Source organism: Rhinolophus ferrumequinum, chromosome 11, assembly GCF_004115265.2.
Source record: "Rhinolophus ferrumequinum isolate MPI-CBG mRhiFer1 chromosome 11, mRhiFer1_v1.p, whole genome shotgun sequence".
NCBI lineage: Eukaryota > Metazoa > Chordata > Mammalia > Chiroptera > Rhinolophidae > Rhinolophus > Rhinolophus ferrumequinum.
The window spans coordinates 50,386,970-50,410,303 of NC_046294.1; the positions used below are offsets into that span (position 1 = coordinate 50,386,970).

The 23,334-nt window shown below is 54.7% G+C and overlaps 1 protein-coding gene across 2 annotated transcripts in view; it reads left to right on the forward strand.

Moving 5' to 3' along the window:
• The first annotated feature begins 567 nt into the window (after positions 1-567).
• Positions 568-23,334, forward strand: part of DGAT2 (diacylglycerol O-acyltransferase 2) — a 32,198-nt gene continuing 9,431 nt past the window's right edge. The window contains exons 1-5 of one of the 2 annotated variants that reach the window (XM_033120122.1): positions 568-836; positions 3,050-3,142; positions 15,667-15,795; positions 20,829-20,936; positions 21,319-21,389. In XM_033120122.1, coding sequence (XP_032976013.1) covers positions 3,112-3,142; positions 15,667-15,795; positions 20,829-20,936; positions 21,319-21,389 — 339 coding nt within the window. In that variant the 5' untranslated portion in view covers positions 568-836; positions 3,050-3,111. The remainder of the gene's footprint in view (positions 837-3,049; positions 3,143-15,666; positions 15,796-20,828; positions 20,937-21,318; positions 21,390-23,334) is intronic. The other variant, XM_033120121.1, reaches the window with a different exon arrangement.

Sequence of the window (23,334 nt, forward strand, 5' to 3'; positions counted from 1 at the left end):
AGAGCAGGGCCTGGGTTGATTGGGCTGGATCCCCAGCACTCATCAGTGTCTAGATAGATGCTCTGTGGTGTTTCTTAAACAGATGGAAAGGTAGAGGCAGCTTGTGTGGTTTAGGAGCCCAGCCCTAACCTAACTAATTCTGGCTGACCGGAGGCGGGACCATAGCATCTGTCGCCAAGGAAGGGCCTTGCCAAAAGAATTAACGCACAGCACTCCCCGGCCCCCCTCGTCTCCACGCCCCATGCGTGCCCTGCACGTGCTCGGTTTCCTGGCCCACGTTAACAGCCGGACTGTACCACTCTCCGCAGGGGAGAGGCAGAGGGGCAGACAGAGGGAGCTCCAGCAGGAATAACCAGGCGCGCCTCTCGCAGTGGGGGCTCGACCTCCATGCCTCTCTCGCCTGCTACCTCAGCCGCACAGAGCGGCACCCCTCCCCGCCCCCGGCGGAGCCAAGCCCCGGCGCTCTTCCCCGGTACAAGTGGGGAGAACCTCGGGTTGGAACGGCGGTCCCGCCTCCGCTCGCGTCGGGCCCCGCCCCCTTGTGAGGTTATAAAGTGCCGCGCTCCAAACGGCGAGCGCATTGGCCGCACGCAGGTCTTCTCTTCCTGGTGTTTCTCCGGCCGCGACGGGCCGCCAGCCGGCCCTCAGCAGCTTGTGCTGTAGCCGAGCCGGCGTCCGCGCCGTCCCCGGGCTCCCGTGCTCAGCGCGAAGCCCTGGCCCCGGCGGCCGTGGTATGGGCCAGGGGCGCGAGGGTAAGGTGGCTTCCCGCACTGCCGTGACCTGCAGCAGCGTCGGCATGAAGACCTTCATAGCCGCTTACTCCGGAGTCCTGCGAGGTGAGCATCGAGCGCAGGCTGCCCGGAGTGAGAGCTTTAATGGAGGGTCTGTGCTGTCACGTGAGGGCTCTGGGCGATGGGGTGAGGGTCTGGAAGAGGGGGGGTATGCAGGGCCTTGCGGATTTTCTTCCTGGGGGTATAAAGCGGCACGGTTTTCAGGACAGGCTGTGATGAAGGACTGAGGCAAGCAGAAGCGTGTTCTTATAATGAGGGTACGTTGCTGGAGGACTGGCCACGCTGTGGGTTGAGGTCCCAACCCCTTTTCGTTTATGAAAGCTTGCCATCCCCGCTCCCCATAGATCACCGGTGTCTGGGAAGAAGAATGGTTGCCTCGTCTGCTCCCAGGCAGCCCGGCGTGATAGTCAAGTCGGGGTTCATTCCCTGACACTCATCAGTATTTGCAACCTCTGTTACATCACTTCCCTTCCCCCAGCTCGTTTTAATCACCTGTGAGACGGGGGTGGTGTTTGACAACTCCTCTCCAGCCTCCAGCCTGGTTGGTGGCCGCTGGCAGTTCCCTCCCCTCTCCTCACAAGGCAGACTCAGGCGGGAGAGACTGGATCGGGCAGAGTGGCAAGGGTTTTGCAATCCCCTGAAACAGCCACCATGCAGAGAACATGTCTGGCTGGGACAGGTGTGCCAGCACTGCCCTCTACCCAACACCCATCCTCCAGCCCAGGCTCTGGGGCCCACTCAGCAGCAACTGGGAGCCTGGCACACTTAGAAGGTGAGCAGAGGACCCTGGGTGCCCTCCAGTGTGGCCCATGCCCCTGGTTCACCAGTGTGGAACTGGGCCCTTCACTGACTCACTGGGCGCTTTTCCCACGTGAGGAAGAGCGTCCCTTCCACCTCTCACACCTCCCACCTGTAGTTGAAGAAACTGAGGCTGTAGAAGGTATGAACTGCCCAAGGTTTTCTTAAACAGATGCCTTGGCCGTGGGATTAAATACGAACCTGGGAGACCCTGGGAAGTTATCACAACTGTGCTGGTCTGAATGTGTCTTGCTTGAATCCTCCCTCCCCCTAAGTCTTTATTCTCCTTGCTGAACCTGTCCTACTTAGGGTTTTTCTTTAGTAACTAACAATCGCCTACTCTACCCACTTTCATTATAAAAATAAAGCATACTAATTATTGGAATTTTGAAAAATATAGAAAAACAGGATGAAAATAAGAATTGCTGGTATCGACTATCCAAAGATAGCTTCCTAGTGCCATTCTAGTATGTTCTTTATCATTTATATACATTATATAGATGAAATTGAGGGCATGCTGTAGATATAGTTCTGAATCCTGTTTTCTGCCTCCTGATGTTCCATCATGAGTGTTTTTTCTGTTACGCAAAATCACTGAATATTCTCGTGGCTACAAGGTAACCCCCCCTGGAGCTGTATCGCAGTTTAACCACGTCCTGGGTACTGGTGGTATTCCCTGTTGGACTGTCTGACTGTCGCTGTGACTGCCCCTTTTGGTCTGGGTGCTGCTTGTTGTCCTTGGTGAGGTACTGACCTACTGGCGCCATCTCGGGGGGCAAACAGCCTTGGCTGCCCGTGAATCCTGCCCAATAGCCTGACAGTCCTTTCTCTCGTTTAAGGGTGCCGGTCCATTCACTGTGTCCTTTGATGCCCGTAACAGGGGAAGAAAGGGACTTACCCATGTTCATGCTTTTAAAAATGCTTTTGTCTCCCAGGGGTGGGCCAGGGATGCTCTCTGTGCTAGTCCTTCCTCGAGATCCCTTTCCGTCGCCCCTGCTGTCCCCAGCTGGGAACTGTGTCTTCCAGGAACCAGTGGTCCTGATTCGCATGTTTTTGACCTAGAGTTTGTTATTCAGGAGGACTTCTAGTGAATGATTTTGAGCAAGTCACTTAGTATCATCAGGAGCATTTCCCCATGTTATAAGATCTTGAAAACATTAAAAAATAGATTTTTTAGTAAAAATATAGCTAACATACAATATAATTAGTTTCAGGGGGGAACACTTTTTTTTTTTTTTTTTTAATTGGCTGTGAGGAATTCCATCACAGGATGGAGCAAGGGCTGTTATGAAACCAAACCAATCACTTTAACTCTCTGGGATCTACTTTGGTGAAAGACTGGGTGAGGTAGGGGAGGGTGCCAAAGCAAATTTTGTGTTATCGAGGCATCTTCACTACACCTGCTTTCTACATCTGTGGTCTTTGCGGACACTCCCCAATGGCCTGGTTTGCCTCTGCAGATAAGGTTCCACTGTTGTGAGGTGGTGAACACCCTGTTAGTGGCGATATTCAAGGAGAGCCCATGGATTCTGTGAAAGGAAGTCCTGTGATGGGTAAGAGATCGAAACAGATACCTTGGTGTCTGGTTTCTTGACCAAAAGAAAAGACCAGCTGTGGGAGCGTGGGTAGGTGGGTGTCTGTTGGGAGGAGGCGGAAGTCTCTGCTGGTATTTTCTAACCTCGGAAGGGCTATCCTGTGCCAGGGTGGAGGCTGCAGACTTCGTCACATTTGCATGCCTGCCTTTGCCCCTGGATGGGAGGCTCTTTAGGTCAGAGTCCTCTGACGCCTGCATATATTTCTAGGGTTCAACACAACTCAGCACGAGATGGTGGCAGCCCCAGTAAAATTCTGAGCTGATTTGTTTTGTGTCGTTCCAAAGAGCCAGGCCAGGAACAGGAGTGGGATGATGGCTGGCAGGTTTTGATGTCATGGAAGAATTCTAGCAGCTGTTGAGGACTGCAGCGGGCTCTTCATGGGGGTGTGGGGGGGTGGAGCTCCCCATCACGGGGGATATGCAAGCAGGTAGTTGGTAGGGGGTGAAACTAAGAGGCTGGATTGTTGGGGGATAACTCTGGAACTGAGGGTTGACGGCTACCTAACCCCGTCCTCAATTACAGGATCACTCTCATGTTCCCCTCTCCCCCAGTTCTTTGTAGCTTTCCCTCTCGGCTGTACCACTTCCCTAGGTGCAGAGGCCACTTTGGGGTTCTTGGTGCTCCTGAGGGCTCTTCTGAGCTGGGAAAGGAGGGCCACGAGTAGTGTTTGGTTAGCAGACGGGGTGAGTCATTGGCTAGTGTGGAAATCCTGTCCCACCCCCAGCCTCCCACCCCACATTCAGCAGCAGTGCTTGAGTCATAAAATCGTAGCTGTCTGTCAATGCTGGATGTGGCCCAGCCCTCATGTTACAGCTGGGACACCGAGGGCCCCAGAGAGAAGGCACTGGTCCAGAGTTATCAAAGCCAGGCTTCGAACCCAGATTCACCTCCCACTCTGTGACTTGCTTTCTTAAACCAAGAGAGAAGTGTGGTGAGGCGGCGACGGTCTGGGCGCAGGACTCTGGCCATTGTAGGTGCTCAGCCGCTTCCAGTCTCCGTGATGGGGGTGGCAGATCACCCCTCCCAAGCTTTTTGAGGGAACTCCCTCCCCCCTCTGCGTGCCAGCTTGCCCTGATGGATAGAGACACCATAAATCCCCAGAGCTTTGATGCCTGGTGAAATGCCAGTTGCCCCTCATCATACTTCCAACCTTGCCAACTCCTGCTTATGGCTAGGAAGCCCTGTGCGAGCAGCGCCCACCACCTCATGACTTCATCGCCTCCCATGTTGTACCCCCAAACTGCCAGTGGTTTTCCTCTTCCTGCAGCTTCCCACCAGTTCAGTCCTATCTCAGGGCCTCTGCGTGTACTGCCCGTCTTCTGTCCAGATCTTTGCATGGCTGGCTTCTCATCACTCAGTCTCCTCCCATAGCCTTTTCTGACCACGTCACCCAGAGATCTGCCCCCTAGTCGCCACAGCTTGTTTAATTTTTTTTATAGTCCTAGCATTACCTAAAATATGTGTACTTCTCAGTTTGGGCCATTGTGTCCTGGATAAGAATATCAGCTCCTTGGGAACAAGGACCTTGTCTGTCTTTCTCAGTGTTGTGTCCCTGGCATCTAGCACAGTGCCTGGCATGTAGTAGGTGCTCAGTAAATATCTTGTTGAATGAATGAATCATTAATGGGCCCTCAACCCTCCTGAGAACGGCCCTGTTCCTCTTGGCAGGAAGCCCTGCTTTTAGCCTCAGTATAATTCCTCAGGCCTTCCTCAGGCTTCCTCTGTGCCTGCCTCTGCTGGGTGCCGTGGCTGCAGCTGTTCCGTGCCCTGGAGACACCCACAAACTCTGGAGGAGGTGGCTCCAGGGCTGAGTACCAAGTGGGTGGGGCCGGGCTCACCATGGTCCCCTTGTTGCTTCCAGTGCTTAGAAAACAGAGAGCCAGAATTCCATCCCAGGCTTCCCTCTGGGACATGGCTGGTGTCTCACTTCTCATCTGGGGATGTCACTCCTTCTGTATGGAAAATAGGATCAGAAATCTCAAACTCTCAAGGATGTGAAAGTTTGAGTGAATGTGACTGGAAAGCGCATTGTAAACCAACTTGTGACGCTTGAGGTATCCATGTCATTTATCCTGTGCGACACATGCAGCAGGCCCCCAGTTCTATGGAGAGCGGCAGGCTCTGCGCTGGGGCGTCCAGTAAGCTTCCTTGGGCTTATTGATGGAGCCCCTCCTGTGTGTCAGCCCTGGTCCCTGCCTTTGAGGAAGTGAGATGGTGCGGGCGGGGGTGGGGGGGAGGTGTAGATACAAGATGATGGGGCACAGTGATCCACGCAGTGACAGGGCAGGAAGAGGGGAACTGGAGGGCGGGAGGTGAGGGTGGGGAAGCCAAACCCCCTGGGTTAGACATTCAGTCGCATACTGAAAGATGAATAGGCATTAGCAAGGCAGGCAAGGACATTCAGGTACAGGGAACAGCATAAACAGTGGCTTGAGATTTGGGTGGGAGGGCCAGTCTGCCTGCAGGGTCTCCAAGTCAACAAACTGGGCTGAAGTCCTGCTATGCTGAGAGGCAGAGCTAAGGGAGACAAAGGCTGTTGTATCGAGGCCCCGGAGTGGCTCACCTACACCCATCTTGGAGGGGAAGATTTGAGAGCGGGTGCACTTGTGGGGGCTCCTGGTATGGAGCTGCTGCTGGCGGATTTGAGGGCCTGGGGTGAGGAGACAGGCCTGGGGTCTGTCCAGCCCCTGCTCTGCCACTGAACTGCTGTGCAGCCTCGGCAAGCCACGACCCCTTCCTGACTCGCAATCTCCTCATCTATAAAATGGGCAGATGCATCATCAGAGTAATTTGCCTAGGGGATGCTGCAGACCCAAGGAAGCTGAACCCACAAACCCTTTGGGCAAATCAAAGAAGAGGGAAACGTGAATTTCTTTCATTATTAGAGCAGATTTATCAGCCCTGAGCAAAGGGCCAGGGGCCTCACTCTGCATCTGCTTCCTGTGTGACTTTGGGCAAGACCCTGCCCTTTTGGAACCTGGACCTCCTCTGTACAGTGAGGGGCGTTGGCTGAGATGGCCCCCTCGGGTTCATTTCAGCTCTGCTGCAGGAATGGGATTTGAATCCTGCCCCTAATTGCTGGGGTGGGGGACCCTGGGGGTCAACCTCCTCCTCATTCTTGCTCTGGTGAAAATGGGCTCTTGTCGTGCTTGGGGCCCAGGTAAGCGTCACAGGAGAACCTAGCTCCCCGCCCTTGCTCATGCCTTGTGATACCGGCCTATTTTGAGGACTCCTTGGTGCCACCCACAAGCTGGTGGTGTTGCTATGGCAACCCCTCCCACTTCCGTAGCTATTTTTTTAATGTGTCAGAAGCTATTTTTTTAATGTGTGGGGGTGGGGAAAGCAGGCCACGGGCGTCCTCAGCAATCACCTTCGTGGTCCCGGTGGCAGTTCCAGTGTCAGAGCCCCACTTCCTTGACCTCACCTTCCAAGACTCTCCCTACTCCATGAAAACCACGTACTTGAAAATCCAGGTCTCTGGAGGAGCCCAAGGAGGGGCTTGTAGTCCCTTTAGGGGGATCTTTGTGGATAGAAATTCAGTAGTAGGTACTCGCAGAGCACAGAAGGCCCAGGTTGTCAGCGCCTCAGACTTCAGCTGATCTAACCCAAACCCCTCATTTAGTGTCAGTGGGGAGACTGAGACCTGGAGAAAACTGGAGGAGGCCTGGGGGCCCAGCATATCTGTGGCTACTCAGGAAGCCTCGATCCTCTGCAGGAGGCCCCGGGACCACCAAGCAGGCATCGGCTTGTCCTGAATGCCGTGCCAAGAGCTTCCCAGCCAGCATACCTGCCACCTCTGTGTTGGCTTCCCGGTGGCTTAGCTTCCTCCTGGGGCCAGATGTCCCAGCTGGCCCTGCTTTAAGGACCCCTAATTTGCAAAACAGAACCCTTCAAGTGGGGCTTATTAATCTTTCCAGAAAAGAACTCACCAGTGTGTTGGGACCAGGTAAATGGCTGGCCAGTTGCCTTGGAGCCCGTAGGCACCATCTGCGGTCGGTGGGGGGAAGGAGAGAAGTGGGTAGCCATCTTCCTGGCCTTCAGGGGTGAGTCCAGGACTCCTAGGCCTGGGGTTCCCGATCTGTCATGGCTCCCTTTCCACTTTCTCACCTAGACTCACACTCACGGTCTCTTTGCTCCGGCCTGGCTGAGTTACTACAGTTCATTCCTCAGACTTATGCTCTCTCCCTTCCTGGCCTTTGCAAGTGCCATTTGCAGGACTCCAGTATCTGGGGTCCTGGCCCTGTACCTCCCTCCCGTCAGCCTGCAAACTCTTACTCATCCTTTACGTCTCATCTGACCCCTTACTTCCTCGAGGAAGGCACCCCCGAGAGCATCCTGCAGGCTGGGTTGGGGGCCTCCTGAATTCCCTGACCCTGTCTTGCTCTCTTTGCCTGAGTATTCACAGCCCTGTGTCCTGGGGCTGTCATAGCTGGGGTGGGTGGTCCCGGGAAAGAGCTCAGCCTCCAGCTGTGCCAAAGAAGCAGAGAGGCAGGGTCTGTGCCCTCCCACCCTGGTGCAGCACCTGGGTATAAAGGGTCCTTAGAAAGCACTTGTTGAATGATTGTGAATGTTTGGGCTCCACCTTCGTCTCCCTCCCTCTCGAGCCTCCCCATGTTGCCCCTGCCTTTACCCCTTCAGCAGAAAGGAGGCCTTTCCCTCCTGATTCCCCAGGAAGCTCCATCTGACCCTCTGTCATGGCCCAGGTCAGTCAGCTGTGGACTGGGCTTGTCTCTTCTTGTCCAGGCCCTGTTTGTTCACCTCGGTCCCCTTGAGCGTCCAGTCATTCAGCAAACATTGAGCGAGCTCTGCCTGACCCCTTGCTGGGCACAGGCTCCCAGAGGAACAAGACACGGTCCCTGCAAGCAAATGCACACTCTTTCCCATAATGAGAAAGGCTGAGTAGAGGGGTGAGGTGGGGCATGTGGGGTGCGGGGGGGAGGCTTCCACCCGGAAGGGTCAGCCTGAAAGGGTAAGGAAGGTCCAAAGGGCCAGCGCTCAGTGCGTGTCTGGTGTTGAACCACCGGCCAGACTGGACTTGGCCGGTGACAGGAGGCAGGGCCAAGAATGTGGGGAGACTTCCTGGAGGGAAAGAGTGTCTGGCTGCACATGGGCCACGCAGAGTGGGGCCAGCTTCACGTGCAAGTTTTGCAGGAGCACAGCCCTAGACTCGGACTTTAAAATAATGGGCATGACCATCCAGAGCCACGATCGGCCCCTTCATCGTAGGTGTGGACTTCTGCTGAAATCTACCTGGGGGGCCTGGAAGAGAGCTTGCCTCTGGCCCTGAAGATGTGGCATCTCTTTGGCACTTGTTCTAGCTTCCTGGACTTCCCTGAGGCTGGAAGGGTCAGCCAGGGATCAGTATGTCCTTCCTCTGCCTCCATGCAGACTTATAGCCAGCCTGTGGAGTAGCTTGGAGCGATTTCCTCATTGTCCACTTGGCAGTTTGCCGCCCAGGGCAGAGCTTATTTAACAGATGAGAAAACAAGCTGAGAGAGGCTCAGGGACTTGCCCAAGGTCACAGGTGGGCCCCAAGGGCATCCTTGGGGCTGGGGATCTGAACAGAATGACTCACTCACAGAACCCCTGGAGGCTATTCACTGCCGTGTGATCTTGTTGGCATCTGTCTAGCTCTCTAACAGATGTGCTGGACACTGTTCCTTTTCCATAAGTTGTTTGGATTCCTCACAACAGTTCTGGAGCATAACTAAGGAGGACACTGAGTTTTAGACAGGACCTCATTGCAGGGAAGAGGTCAGAGCCAGGGTTTGAATCCCAAGTCTGCTGGTGCCAACACTTTTGCTCCAGGGCAGGGCAGGGGTTGTTATACCCATTAGACAGGAGCGGACACCGAGGCTCACTTGATAATTATCCAGCATTTATGCAGGACTTTACTTTTTATGAAGCTCTTGTCTATACATTATCTCATTTAATTTTCACAACAGTCTGGCGAGGTAGGTATTAGCTCCACTGTACAGATGAGGAAACTGAGGCTTGTACAGGAGGTGACTCACCAAGGCTAGGCTTCCTGCGAGTTAGGGGTCAGATTCTCTTGATTCCCAGCTTCCCGTCCTCTGTAGCTTCCTGAGGCTGGTACGCTGCCTCCCCAGATGCCAGTAGCGAAGGTGGGTGGAGGACGCAGTGTGGGCCGTGCAGAGGCATGTCCCGTGTGCTGCGCCTCCCCGTGGAGGCTGGCCATGCTCAGGGCCTCTTCCCCACAGGCCCCTCTCTGTAGCTCATTACCCCCCAATGACTTTTCCTCGTAGCTCTCCTCACTGCCTGACACTGCATCATACCTCCACGTGTACGTGCTTTCTCTCCCTCAGCTGCTGTGTCCACTGCTCTTTCCCCAGTGGCTAGTATAGTGCTTGCGACCTGCTAAGGGCTCCATGCTGCAAGTCTTCTCTCCGTCCCCACCCGCATCCTCTGGAAGCCATTTTTGACTAGTGTAGCCCTTTCCAGCTTCTCTGTTCTCAGCTTCATTTGGGGTAAACGGGAACCCCACGCCTGGGTCATAGAACATCTCTCTGGGCCTGCCTCCTCTTTACAAGTCCCCCTGAGCCTGTTCCAGCCGGTGCCCCCAACCGCAGTACCCACTTTCCTCCTCTGCCTCCCAGAACTTGTCTTCAGGGCCCTGCCAAGGCCGCCTGACCTCCGTAGCGCCTCCCTGGTGACTCCCCTCGTTCTGTTCCGCTCCCCCTTCTCATCACACACAACTTGGTGTTTGCTCCTGATTAACACCTCGCCCCACTCTTGTTGATGGTGGAAACAGTGACAGCAGCTACCATTTAATTACCCAGCGAGTACCAAATGCATTTTCTTCATTTAGTCTTCCCAACAAACCTGTGAGGGGGGATGATTGTCCTCATTTAACAGATGAGGAAACGGGAGCTGAGAGCGCCTAAGTGACATGCCCAAGGTCCCAAGGCGAAGCAGGGGCAGAGCTGGCGCAGGGACCTTTTTCAGGTGATGGCGATCTGAGGTCAGACCCTGCCTCTTCAGGCGTGTGTGAGAGGAAGCCCTGGTTTCATCAGGCCTGGGCACACCTCCCTGCTCACTCTGCTATCAGATGTGGGGCAAGGAGGTGCCCAGACACAGAGACACCCACCCCCACCCCAAGCAGGGCCTGGGACTGAGGGCTGTGTGGCCCCGGTGCTGTGAGAGCTTAGCTGGTGGCAACGCATGGGTGGGGGTTCACATTCCTTGCACAGCCAGTCTACAGGAGACTGTCCCCACTAGACTCGGGGCAGAGAGTGGGGCAGAGCACGCAGCCCTCCCTTAGCTGAGGGTGTGTCCCTGAAGACTGGGTGTGGACTAGCTTGGTTAGTGGGGACTAGCCCTCCACAGCGTGGCATCATGGAAATGAGGGACTCAGAACCCAAATACCTGTCTCGAGTCCTGATTCCCCTACACCCTGACCGCAGGCAAGTGACTTAACCTCTTTTGGAGTCGCCTTGCCTCAGTTTCCTGCTCTGTGAAATGGGGTTGACCATCCTTGCCTTGTCCGCCTTCCTGGGGAGTGCTGTGAACAGTGACGCCCCATATAGACATAAGGGGAGGGGATTAATTTCTGAGTGTGAGAGCGTGCTCTGGGCTTCCCTGGCGGCTCCAAACCCTCTGCCCTCCCCAAATCTAGAAGCAAATGAGCTGTGTGAAATAAATGGTGTCCGGGAGCAGCTATTTGAATTGGCTGTTGAGGACTTTTTTCCATGGGACTAGTCAGCTCACTCTACAGCCTGTCTTGTCTACCTCCATGAAAAAAAAAGATATCTGTAGGTAGCGGTTCTGTTACCATCACAGGTGGGAAAACTCCTGCTCGGGGAGGGTGAGAGTGGCTCACTCCCCGTACGCCCCGGCCCCAGCTCATCTCCGGGGTCCTCAGGGATGGGGCCGTCCTGTCAGGCAGCCCAGTCTAACGTGGGCATCCAGGCCTTCAGCGGCCTCTGGGACCTATGGGTTTGCTCATTCACGTAGGACACCTCTATGAGCTCCTTCTCTCTCAGGCCCTGTACACAGGGCTCTGGGCACAGATGAATCAGGTATCAGCCCTGGCATCCAGGAGACGCTGGCACAAGAGGATGGCCAAGTAAATAGATACTGGCTGCAGTGGGACGGGTGCAGAGAGTGTGGTGTGCTGAGGGAGGGTGGGGGAAGGGTGGCAAAGGAGCAGATTGGAGCTAGGACTTGGCTCGGTACTGAGCTTCCTGCTGGCCCCACCCCAACAGGCTGGGTGTGCAGGTGGTGGCAGTGGTGGCATCCGATTGCAGCATTGGCATCCAACCAGCTGCTGCTGGACCCCTCCCAGCCATAGCCAAGGCAGAGGAGGTGCTGACAGCTGGGTGATAAGGGCTGGCAGTGGCCTGGGGGTGCCCAACTGAACCCTCACTTCCCATCTGCTGGGCATCTGTACCAGGGCTGTTGCAAGGTGGCAAGCCTCTAGATGGTGTCCCCAGGAGGGTGGACGCCAGAGTCCCAGCAGCTGAAGAGATCATAGTGTTTATTCTCTCTACCCCAGTTTCATAGATGGGGCAGCTGAAGCCCAGAGACATGAAGTGACTTGGCCAAGGGACACAGGCGTTGGTGGCAGAGCTGGGACTGGAACCCTAAGGCCTGCTGCCACTTAACCCACTGCACAAGATGCCTGCACCTCTGCTCCTCTAAAGGAAAACAGGTCATTCATCTTCCCCATCCACTCCCAGCCTTCTTCCACTTTGTCGTGGGAGGAGAGAGAAGGAACTTGGGGGATCTGCAGCAGAGGGACAGAAGGCAGGCCTGGCAGTTGGGGTTGAATTGAGCCAACTCTGCCACCCTCTGGCTGAGTGACCTTGGCCATGTCACTTCTCTGAGCTGTTTTTGTCACCATCCCAATGGGAGTGAGGATGCCAAACTCACAGGCCTGGTGAGGTGTCAGAATACCTGTGCTTTGGAGTTCCCAGGGCTTCGTGTGCCATGAGGCCAGCATACCTGTCAGCCAGCCCTGCAGGAAAGGGACCCAGGAGCCCGAGGACCAGCTAGCGCAGACCTGCTCTTCCTCTCACTCAGCAAACCTTTCTGAGTGTTCGCTCTGGGTCAGGCCCTGGCGGGCCACTGGGGACCCAGGTGTGGATCAGACCCAGGCCGGCCTCAGGCAGCTCCCGGTGTGGCAGGAGAATGGGCTTGTAATCAGCAGTTAGGACAAGGTGAGGGCTGTGGAAGCCCGGAGGGAGGACTCCGTTTCTCCCTCATTTCTCCATTCCGCTGGCCTCTCTTGACTTCATCTTCAGAAAGGTTCTCTCCATGGGGGTTGGGGAGAGGTGGTACCATGGCCTCTGACAGTTTCAGGCTTGCATGGGCCTTAGCGTTTACAATCCCAGAGAAGGAAAGACAACCTCTCACCAAAGGCTTGCCCTGTCTGGGCACTGAAAGAGGCGGTGCCTTCTCCCATTGTCAGGGGATCCTCAGGTAGGCAATGCAAAGAGGGCCTTTCTAGGCAGAGGAGCCATGACTAGCTCTTTCTTAGGTCCAGAGGGGCTTCCTGGGGCCGGGGTTCAGCGTGAGGACAGGCCAGCTCCTGGGGTTGGGCTCTGTGGTCAGCGGTTGGAATCGTCTGGCCAGGAGACAGCCACGCAGGCCCAGGCCTGAGGAACGCAGAGTGGTGGCTCCGCCCTCTCCAGGTAGGCCCTCACTGACTCCCGTAGGGACACCTGTCTCTCCTCAGCAGTCTTCCATTTCCCACTTTGTTGTAGAGCTGGCTGTGGGCCGTAATTAGGACAGAGCCTGGTTGAGAACAGACTGGGTAACGTGGGGAAAGCTTGGCTCTGGCTGACTTGCCCTGGGGCTTGTGCGAGTCCCCGAGGCCCTCTTCTTCCCATCTGGCTGAGGGTGAGACGCCATGGTCTGCAGTTCCTGCACTGTCCTTATCTAATTGGGAGAGACCCCTAATAAGCTGAGCAGACCCAGGTCTTTCAATGGGGGACATGTCACCAGTGTGGAATTCCTGTATGCCCTCCTGCCCCTACCCCCACGCAGGAGAGCTCCACGTGGTGGTAATGAGTACAACCAGTGGTTAGCCCTGACCCAAAGGCAGGGGCTGGACCCTGGGCCCTTTTCTTACGCACTCCTCAAGCTGTTGGCCTTGGGATCTGGTTCGCAGTAGGAAGTGGTGCAATGAGACAATGTCTGATGCCCTTCCCTCCATTGCCTTTTCTTCTCTGCCCAGCAGAAGGTGGAGGCCCCCAGCTTCTCCCTCCGCCCCTGCCTCCACCCCAGACTTGCCCTACCTGAGACTTTGGACCAAGGATCTTGTTAAAGTTCAGGCTTTGCTTCAGTAGCTATAGTCTGGGGCCTCATATCCTACATTTCTAAACAGTTCCCAGACCACACTTTGAGTAGGAAAGTGCTGGAGTCCATTCTGTCTTCTCTCCAGCCAGGGCACCCAGCCGGCCCCAGACCCAGAGCAGGGACTTGCCTGCCCCTTAGCCTATCGTAGCTGCAAGGCTCCTGCTTCACTTCAGCTGGCGTAGCTCAGGTGGCAGAGCCAGCTGTTAGGGGCTGACTTGGCAGCCCGCCCTTGGATCAGGGAGGGGTTCAGGCCTATGCTTGGGCCTCACTTCCCTCCCCTGTGTACATCCCCAGGCCTCTCCCCGGGGCAGGGGCCCTGACTGCACCCCACCCTGGGATCTGCTGTGTCCTGTGGGCACTTGGCACCTGCTGTAGGGGAAAGGAAGGTGCCCTAAGTAAGGGGCAGGAATCCTGGGTTCCAGCCTTGGCTCTACTGCCTGGGTAACCCTGTGCGAGTCAGTGCATCTCTCCTGAGTCTCCCTGGAGGTCCCGATGGACTATTCTAGCTGACCCCAGAGGGCCCTCAGTCTCCAGGATGAGTGTGGCAGTAGAAAGGGCCTGTGACGTAGGATTTTTATATAGGGGGTGAAGGAGCATGTATGTGCCAAAACTCTACAATGGCTCTGTGGCCTAGCCTCTTTATTTTGTTTTTTTGTGCGTCATATACTACCACCTGTATTTTGTATCTGTGAATCACATACCAACCCAGTTATGCTTGTGGGGTGTTAGATGCTACTGTGCGCCTAATATGTGTGCCATTCCCTGGGGACATGTAAGGGCGCCCTCGTGGTACTGCCTGGGGTCACATAGTGGGTGGAACCAAGGTTTGAACTTTTCTGTTGCACCAAGTCCCCTCCCTCTGATCCGTTAGACCAGGTAAAGGGGGCAAGGCTGGTATGTCTGTCTTGAGGTCTGATGTTACCTGTGTACCTACTAAAAGTCAAGCAATTGTTGACTTGCAGCTGATGACGGTTATGTCCCTTTCTAAACTCTGCTGTGACCTTGTTGCTCTACAGATTTTGAAGAAATGCAAAGGCTTGAGTATAAGACTCTAAACCCTCTCCCACTGACTCCCAGCAGTAGGCCAGGATGAAAGGTCATGAGACTCTCAAGGACAAGATTGTGACTTAGTGTCCCCAGGGTGGGTGGTGTGAAGGCATGTTTGACCAGCACACAGTAGGCACTCAGTAAAGATGTGTTGAGCGGAGGGCCTGCAGTTGGGCCTCAGCAGACGCGGGGTTTGAAGTGGCCCACTCCTTTGGTCCAGCTGGCGGAAAGAGTGGGGTATAGATTAGGAACCCCGCCCATACTCACCCCCAGGGCTGCGTCTCCCGCAGTCACTAGGCCATCTGGTCCCACTGCCCATCAGCTGCCGGAGTCCAGGCTGTCACCCTGGGGGCACAGCCACAGAGCCAATTGAGTGAGCACATCTTGTCCTAACTTCCAGGCTGGGCACTTGCTTGGTAGCAAGCATAGGAGCAGCCATCAGTGTCCCAGGCTGCCTGAAGCCCCCAAGCTTTGGGCACTGAGATGAAATTGAAAGTGTAAATCCCTGTAAGGTGCTAGTGCTGGTGGCATTGATGGTGTTGGGGGTTGGAGGCAGGAGGGCTCAGCTCACTGGGAAAGAGGATGAGCCCTGGGGCGAAGGGGGTGGGCAGGGAGGGGGCATGCTCAAAGTACATTTGGAGGAAAAAACATTGCACATTGGATGTTGAACCTGTATCCTTGGCCTCACAGACAGAGAGCAAAGACTAAATATTTGTACTAGATCCAGATAAAGGATAAGGACTGGAGTTTGATTGTGATGAAGGGAGGGAAGAGAACTGGCAGATACGGAGTGCCTCCCCCTAGCCTCTTTAGAGGCTAAATTTGGTCTCCAAAATAACCCTTTAAGGGGACACCATTCCCATTGAGTGTGTATATATATATATATATATATATATATATATATACACACACATAGAAACTGGGCACAGAGAGGCATGTGAACAGCCCAGAATTATAAAGCTACTGGGTGACAGGGCTGGGGTTTGAACCCAGGTCTGTTTGATTTTGTGGCCCATGCTCCTCTCACATCTAGGAAGGCACCTGTGGGTTGGCGTAGGGGAGTCTGAGGCTGGAGGGAAGGGTGGCAGCCAGCTGACATCTCCCCTCTGTTGCAGGCACGGGCTCCAGTATCCTCTCTGCCCTCCAGGACCTCTTCTCCGTCACTTGGCTCAATAGGTCCAAAGTGGAAAAGCAGCTACAGGTCATCTCGGTGCTACAATGGGTCCTGTCCTTCCTCGTGCTGGGTAAGCCGGGGCTTAGTGGGCGAGGGCAGGCCGGGGCCACCTCCCCAACAGAGGTTAGAGCGGGACCTCTGCCCTGCTGGGGTGAGGGGTAAGAGCATCTTTCTACCTACCACCTTTTGGGTCCCCAGTCAAGTGCTCTACCGCTAGGCATGCATGAGGACTCAGTGAGCTTCAGTGGGAGGTGATGGTATGATTCCCATTTTATATATGGGAAACCCAAGTCTCAGAGAAGGTGAGTAATTTGTCCAAAGTCACACAGATTTGAATTCAGGTCTTATAGACCCCAAAGCCTGTGCTTTTCCCACATGCCACCCTGCCCACCAACAGATACCGCTAGTAGGTACGTTGCTTTGCCTTAGGGTTCTGCGGTGCCACGTTTTGAGTCCTGACTCTGCCACAAACAAGCTCTGTGCCCTCACTCAGGTTCCTTGAGTGCTTTGAAAGTTAGTTTCCTCATTTTGAACATGAGGAAAATGTCGCCTACTTCACATGGCTTTTGGGGGCAGTGAAGGTAAGCAATGAGAGTGGGTCCATCGTCCCCAGCTGCTTCCCCGGCCCATTTCACGCCGGCTCCCTCCTCTCTCTCAACCCCTCCCGGATCAGTGCTTTGGTGGCCGCTTCTGCAGGTCCTGGTAGGTGCCCTCACTCCCAGGCCAGGGTCAGGACTTCATGGGTTGTGTGGGAGGAGGAAAGGGCCCGTGCCCGGGGCCACCCCTGCTCTCCTAGCAGCCTCTCGTCTTTCCCAGGCCCGTGTCCCCAGCGTAATAAGTGGCTTCCCCAACACATCAGGGCAGACAAACCTGCTGCAGAGCAGCATAGAGTACATTCCAGGGCCTGTGGGCGAGTCCCTCTGGGTGGCCCACTTTATAGGACTGTCCAGGCTGATGGCGATTATCAGGAATTACCCTTTCAGTGCTGAGCAACCATCCTTCCAATGTGCATGGGCGCCTCTGAGACCGCATTTCCGGGGCAGCTTCGTGCTGCCCCTCCCGCCCTGTGCAGGGCAGAGAGATGGGGTAGGATTGCTATTTGTCAAGCCCCCACAGTGTACCAGGCGCTTGCCATGTCTTTCCTTGACTTCCCACTTCACAGGTGAGGAAATGGAAACTCACGGAGGTTTAGTGAGACTGTGAAGCTCATTAAGCACAGAGCTGGCATTTGAGTGGAAGCCCAGAGCACTCACCAGGGAGCCCACCTTCCTGGGGAGCCCAGAATTACTGGTCCTGGTATGAAATAACCAGTCTTCATCTCTAGGCCTAAGAGCAGGCTTTAACGGGGTCCATTAAACGGGGTCCTAAAATTCAGTGCGAAATTATATGTGAGAGTATGTGCACATTTTCCTGGGGTAAAAGGTAATTGCTGTCATCAGATTCTTACGTGGACACTTTCAAAAAGATAAGCACTGGTCTGGGGAACAGAGCAAATTAAACTGCTCCCTAGGGGCTCAGACCCCCGTGTCAGCCTGCATTTGGCCACTTATTAGAATCCTGGAGTAGAGAGCACAGTGTAATCCCTCCATTTTCAGATAGGAAGCAGGGGCCCAATGGGGGCAGAGCCTTGCCCAGAATCACAGGAGAAAGAAGTAGTGGGACCAAGAAAAGACCCAGTGGATTCCAGCCTCCCTGACCCCTGCCTTCGCTGCTGCACCAACTCCCTTTGTCCCCATTTACACCAAGAAGCCACCTCTCTCTCTGCCTGAGTGAGTCAGAGCTTGATTGATAGGGAGCTAAGCAGCTGGTAGAACCTCAATCCATGCAGCACATGAGAGCACTGGCCCCGAGCTGTAGGTTAACGATCCGTCAAGCCCAACCACAGCCCAGAAACCAGCCCAGCATCTTCCTGAAACCCTCATGTAGGTGGGAGCCACGCCTGATTGGACAGGCAGGTCTGCTGAGCTGCTGCTAATTATTGCCCAGAGGAGCCCAGCCACTCCCTCCTGCTGCCACCCAAATATGTTGGCAGAGGCTCCCCTTGTGCTGCAAAGGCTTCTGTGGCCCCATCAGCCTCCCTCTGGAGCAGAGAGACTCACCGCTTTTCTACCGTGGACCCCCTCTATCTAGCCTTTTGATAATGGCTATAAACCTTTCTCAGTGTTTTCAAATATGTAATACAAAGTGCATTGGATTTCAAAGGAATCCAGTGATACTGAAATATAAATATGCATACATTAAGAAATCAAATTAGACATATAGTCACACCTGCTTTTTATTATTACAGTAAAAAAAAAGATTTAGAAGCAGGTATAATCATTACTATAATTCTTAAGTAGTGATGAGAAGAAATGATTTTTCAAAACATCTGCAACTGCTCTAAATGTAATATGAAAACACCTTTGTTTCCTGTTGGTATCACAGTACTGCTAATACTACTGTGGTCCATTACACTTGTAAATGAAGGAAATACTAAATTTCCAGGAGAAATGGGTAAAAATGAAGATGTCATTTTTGTTTTCATCCAAGGCCATGGATCTTTTGATTGGACACTTAACTGTGTGTTAAGTCCTCTTCACATATTGTCACGTGTAATCTTCCCAACACCCTGTAAGGAAATTGAGGGTCAAGGCCGGGCCGCGGCCAGTGAGCAGCAAGCCAGGGCTTCATGGCAGAGCATGTCCGTGCTCTCCACAGGGCCCTCTGCTGCCGCTCTGCCATGGAGCAGTCACAGGCTGCCCTGCTCACGGGCCTCAGGGCCGCCAGCCGCATCGTGATGTGTGGGGAGGGGGTGATTTTGCAGCTGGTCCCCAGCCTTCCACACGTGGAGCCAGCAGGGCCCTTAAGCAGTTTCCAGCTCACGACCCACCCACCGACCCACCCACCGGCCTAGCAGGGTGGAGCAAGGAGCCCATTGTTCAGAGGAGGGCTGGAATTCGGCTCTGAGTAAGGGAAGTAGTTTGGTGGGTTGAGATCACTTTTTGCTCAATCGACCTTTCTGGTGTTGGTTACTGGGGCTGCAGAGCTTAACCTGACCCAGTTCCCACTCCCAAGGAGCTCGGTGGCTGAAGGGCTGTCTGCTGGGAGGAGTCTGATGGGGGAGGCAGATAATGAGGACAGATGAGTGCTGTGGGAGAGGGGCTGTGGACACACGGGTTAGGGGAGTGAGCCCTCTGGGCGGAGAGTCTGGAGCTAGAATGCAGTCTTTGGACTCTCCATCTGTTTGTTCTCTTGTCCCCCATCCAGGATGCCTTAGCACCAGAGGGAGGATGGTAGGTCGGGATTCCCACCTTTCTAGAAAACCCAGACATGTAGGCAGTGGGCTCAGCCCCTCTGGTCCCTCGACCCCTGGGGAGAGTTAGGGGGTTGATGGCAGCTGGGTTTCCAGGCTGCTCCGACCCTGGCCTGAACCTCACAGCCCCGCCAGGCCCACCTGGAGCTTCCATCTGGTTTCTGAAGGAGCTTGGATACCTGTGGAATCTAGGGGGCTAATGGGGCCCTTTTCCACGCCTAAGAAAGGGGGCCAGAGGCAAACTGCTCAACAGTGTGAGTGACTTCATAAGTGGCTTTAACTTAGACGGAGCCATTCACCACGTTGCGTCAAGTACTTCAGTTCGCCTTTCCCAGAGTTTTGGAGGCTGCAGAGGCCTCCCTAGAAACTCATCTTCCCCAGCTGTGAGGTCACACTCCTCAACTGGTCCTGAAAAACCAGACGCCTGGTCACTGGATGTTCACTGCCCCTCCCCAGGTAGTTCTACCATTTTCAGCTACATTGGGGAGAGGCTAAGTCATGAGTCTAGAGCAGGACTGAATTGTGCCGTTTTCCTGCCCGTGGACTCATGGAGAGCCTGTGCTGACCCTCCCTTCTCCCTCGGGAAACCAGAGGAGGCTCAGCCATGGTGGGGAGAGGAGAGCATGGGATCCAGAGCTAGGCAGCCCTAGAGCGCTCCTGACCAGTGGCAATGCCCGGCAGAGGGTGGGTGTACAGCAAGGGTTGGCGTCCCTCCCAGGGCGGTGGAGAGGGTGCTGGATGGAGGCCATGCTCCCACCCAGCATGAGTACTTGCTGCCCCTGGCCTTGTGCTGAGCGAAGATGTGCCCCGCCCCCTCCGTGTGGAGAATCCAGAGCTGAGAGATCCGTATGGGAGGATAGCATCATAATGGAAGACAGTTCTGGAAGAGGTGATGTCTGCGCTAGGCCTTGAAGGCTGGGGAAACACTGGGTAGAAGCCCTGATGAGGGCATGTAGGGTCGAGTCATGAGGTAAACCAGGCTTGGCACGCACCGTCCTTCCTCTCTGTGCCAGGTTATTCAACATCATGGCCCGCAGGCCCAGAGCAACGTGACCACATGAAAGCTGGCCCCAGGGAGTCTCCGCAGTGTCCTGCTGGGGCTTCTGGGGGTGCTGATGGGCTCCAGGCTTTGGCCTGGGACTGCCCAACTCCCTGTGATGAAGGAAGTGGCCAGCCCTCCTCCTGGGGCAGGAAGCCTCCTCTCCCACGTCCCTCCAGTGGCAGCCTGGCGCTTCTGACTTTCGATGAATTTCTAAAGCCTGGTGCAGATTATGGGTTGAATTCTGGTTCTGCCCCTGTCCTGCTGGGTGAGCTTGGGCAAGTTACCCTCTCCTAGAACTTCAGTGCTGTCATCTCTAACATGGTGTAAAAGTCACTGGCTTCACATTTGAGACAGTGGCTCAGCTCGACCCACATCCGGGGACATGGATTCACTTAGTAGGTCCCTCCCCTTGTCCACGGTAACTGTGTTGGGCACTGGGGTGAGGAGAACGTGCAAGGAGGAGACAGAAAGAACAGCTCGAAGGGCAGCTTTACAAGAAGCTGAAGTTCACCCACTCTGGTGCGATTGCCCAGACACCCTGGAGCTCATGGACCATTTGACGCCAGAATAGTCTGTCAGTCTAGGCGATGAGGCTCGTGTCCCCGTGAGAACGCTCCTCGCCAGGCTATGCTCACGGCCCCGGCTGTGCCTAGCTTAGTGCCGCAGTAAACGCTCACGCCATCACTGCGTGAGCCTTTGCCCAGGGAGGAGAGTGAGGCCTGCCCAGGGAGCACTGGGCCTGACCTGTAATCATCTGCCTGCCCACCAGGAGTGGCCTGCAGCGTCATCCTCATGTACATATTCTGCACCGACTGCTGGCTCATCGCTGTGCTCTACTTCACCTGGCTGGTGTTTGACTGGAACACACCCAAGAAAGGTAAGGGCGTGGATCTCCTTGCCCCACCCCCACTCCCAAGGAACCTCCCTCCTGCACAAGCTGAGGTTTCAAAGGCTGCTTCTTTTTCCTTAACACCTACTATATGAAAAGCATTAGACTAGCCGGGGTGTGGTTTGGAGGGGTGGCGGTTAAAAGCTCCTCAAAGGACACCATCCTGGTCCTCGTAGGGGCTTACACTCAGTCAAAGGTTTGCATAAGATGAGGGGCAAACATGGAAAGGGGCCCAGGGGGAAGGGAGGTGCTGCCTAGGGTGACAGTCGCCTGCCTCAGGCTTTCACTGGTTCTATCTTGTCTGCCTTACACAAATGTCACCATTCCTGACTCCCGCTCCTTCCCAACACTGTGTTTTGTTCTCTGGAAGGTGGCAGGAGGTCAGAATGGGTCCGAAATTGGGCTGTGTGGCGCTACTTTCGAGACTACTTTCCCATCCAGGTAAAGACTTGTGGGTATTATCTTGGGAGGGTGGGAATGGATGGGAAATCGGAACTTCAGCTGTAACCTACCCACCCGTAGTGACTACATGTGCTAAGTTGAACCATGCAACATCTTCCACTATGAGTAGCAGTGCAGTCTCTATAGCACTTATGCCGGATTTGAGCAGTTTGGGATGCGTGTAATGCCATACCAGGTAAAAAGAAAAATCAAGACTTGGGGGGAAAAATTTCAGCCATAAGGGTCAACAAAGTGGCGGTGGTTGAGCTTTATCATTAGCTTTGAGCTTCCTGGCAGCCAAGGAAAATGGGAAACATGATCATTGTTGGGCCTTGTTTGGGGAAACAAGACTCATTGTAGCATTTGGATCTAAAAGATGTTTCGGGCACTGAGCTCTTGAGTGATATAAAGAGCAGGTATAATAGCAGATATTATGGCCATTGTTTGTATGCCTTTCAGTGACTATTAAAGGCATAACTTAAAATGGAGGTAATTAATCAAGAGCAATATGAAAGTAGTCCAAGTTCATCTGGCCTGAACCGAGGATATCACTGAACCAAGCATAGCAACGTGCTATGTCGGGCTTTCTTTCCTTCTCAAGCTCTTAACAGAAATACCACTTCTCTCAGCCAGTCACGGGTGGGTCGCTGGGGGTCATGACCGTGGGAATGAGGGCCCAGGAAAGTTGATGGGTAGTGAAGGAAGAGTCCCTAGTTGCTGAAGGGCTTGAGGAAGGCTTCTGGAGTAGCTGCTCCTAGAACTGCGTCCTAAAGATAAGCAGCACTGAAGAGGCAGGGAAAGCAATGAGAGCGTAGGCACCGGGTTTGAGAGGAAGCCTGTGGAGTGCAGACGGAGGCTCTCTCTTTATTGGGAGCATCCTAGGAGCCAGCGTCTTTCCCCAAGGAGTCTCCTTTGACTCTCAGAGCACCTTGTGAGGGGTCTTAACCTTATCCCTTTTTTGCAAAAGAGGAAGCTGCAGGTCAGACTAGCAAAGCTGACTGAGGCTAGTGGGGTGTGGAACCAAGATTCTAATCGCTGTTCTTGCCTCAAAGTCTGGGCTCTTCCCGCCTCTGCATGCTTCCCCTGTGTGCAGCAGAGCCGTGGGAAATAAGCTTGAGCAGGCGCTCAGCCTTCCCTCAAGCTTGGAGGACAGAGGCAGGAAAAGCCCAGTATGATTCTGGGGGAGGCACCATCCCTTCCAGGGTGCAGTTTTTCCACATGAAGCAAGTTTAGACCAAGCTGGTCTCTGGGTTTCCTCCCTGTTGCACCATTGGCTTCTCTGGGACCCTTACACTAGTCTTCTGAGCACCTGTCGTCTCTGGGGCCCACCTCCAGGTCCTGACAGGATAAATGGTGGTGTGGTCTGGCTCTCAATCTCATCTCTGTCCCCCTGCGTGTGGGCTGCAAGCGAGGTTGGCAAGGCAGGTGCATCTGGGCCCCGGTGCACGTGGGCGATGCTGCTGGATTGGGGATAACTGGCAGAATCCCGAAGGTGTTCCCTGTAGGGGAAAGGCCTGTCTGGCCAGGTCACTCTGTGCCCCAGCCCTGGCACACCCGAGCTGCTGAGGTAACCCAGCAGGAGGCAGGGGAGTCTGAAGAGCAGTCGTGGCAGCCTGTGTGAGTGTAAAAGTGTGCATGACGCAGGGCGGTGTGTGTTTGCTGTTGTGAGTCAGTGACTGAGACATGCTGGCCTGCTGCCTGAGGGAGGGGGCTGGGTGACCCCACACCACATTCCTCCACTGCACCCGGTATTGTGGGGTGGCTCCAGGGCCAGCTCCCTTTGCCCACTCCAGCCTGCGCCCACGTTTTCCAGGACCTTTGGGGTCTGCGCTCCTCCCTTTCCCTGACTCCATCTCTCTGGCTGCAAGGAATTCAAGGCTGTTGTTGCTAGAAGGATGTTGCGTCATAGGACCCAGCCCTCTCTTTACATCATAAAGTTCCCTCT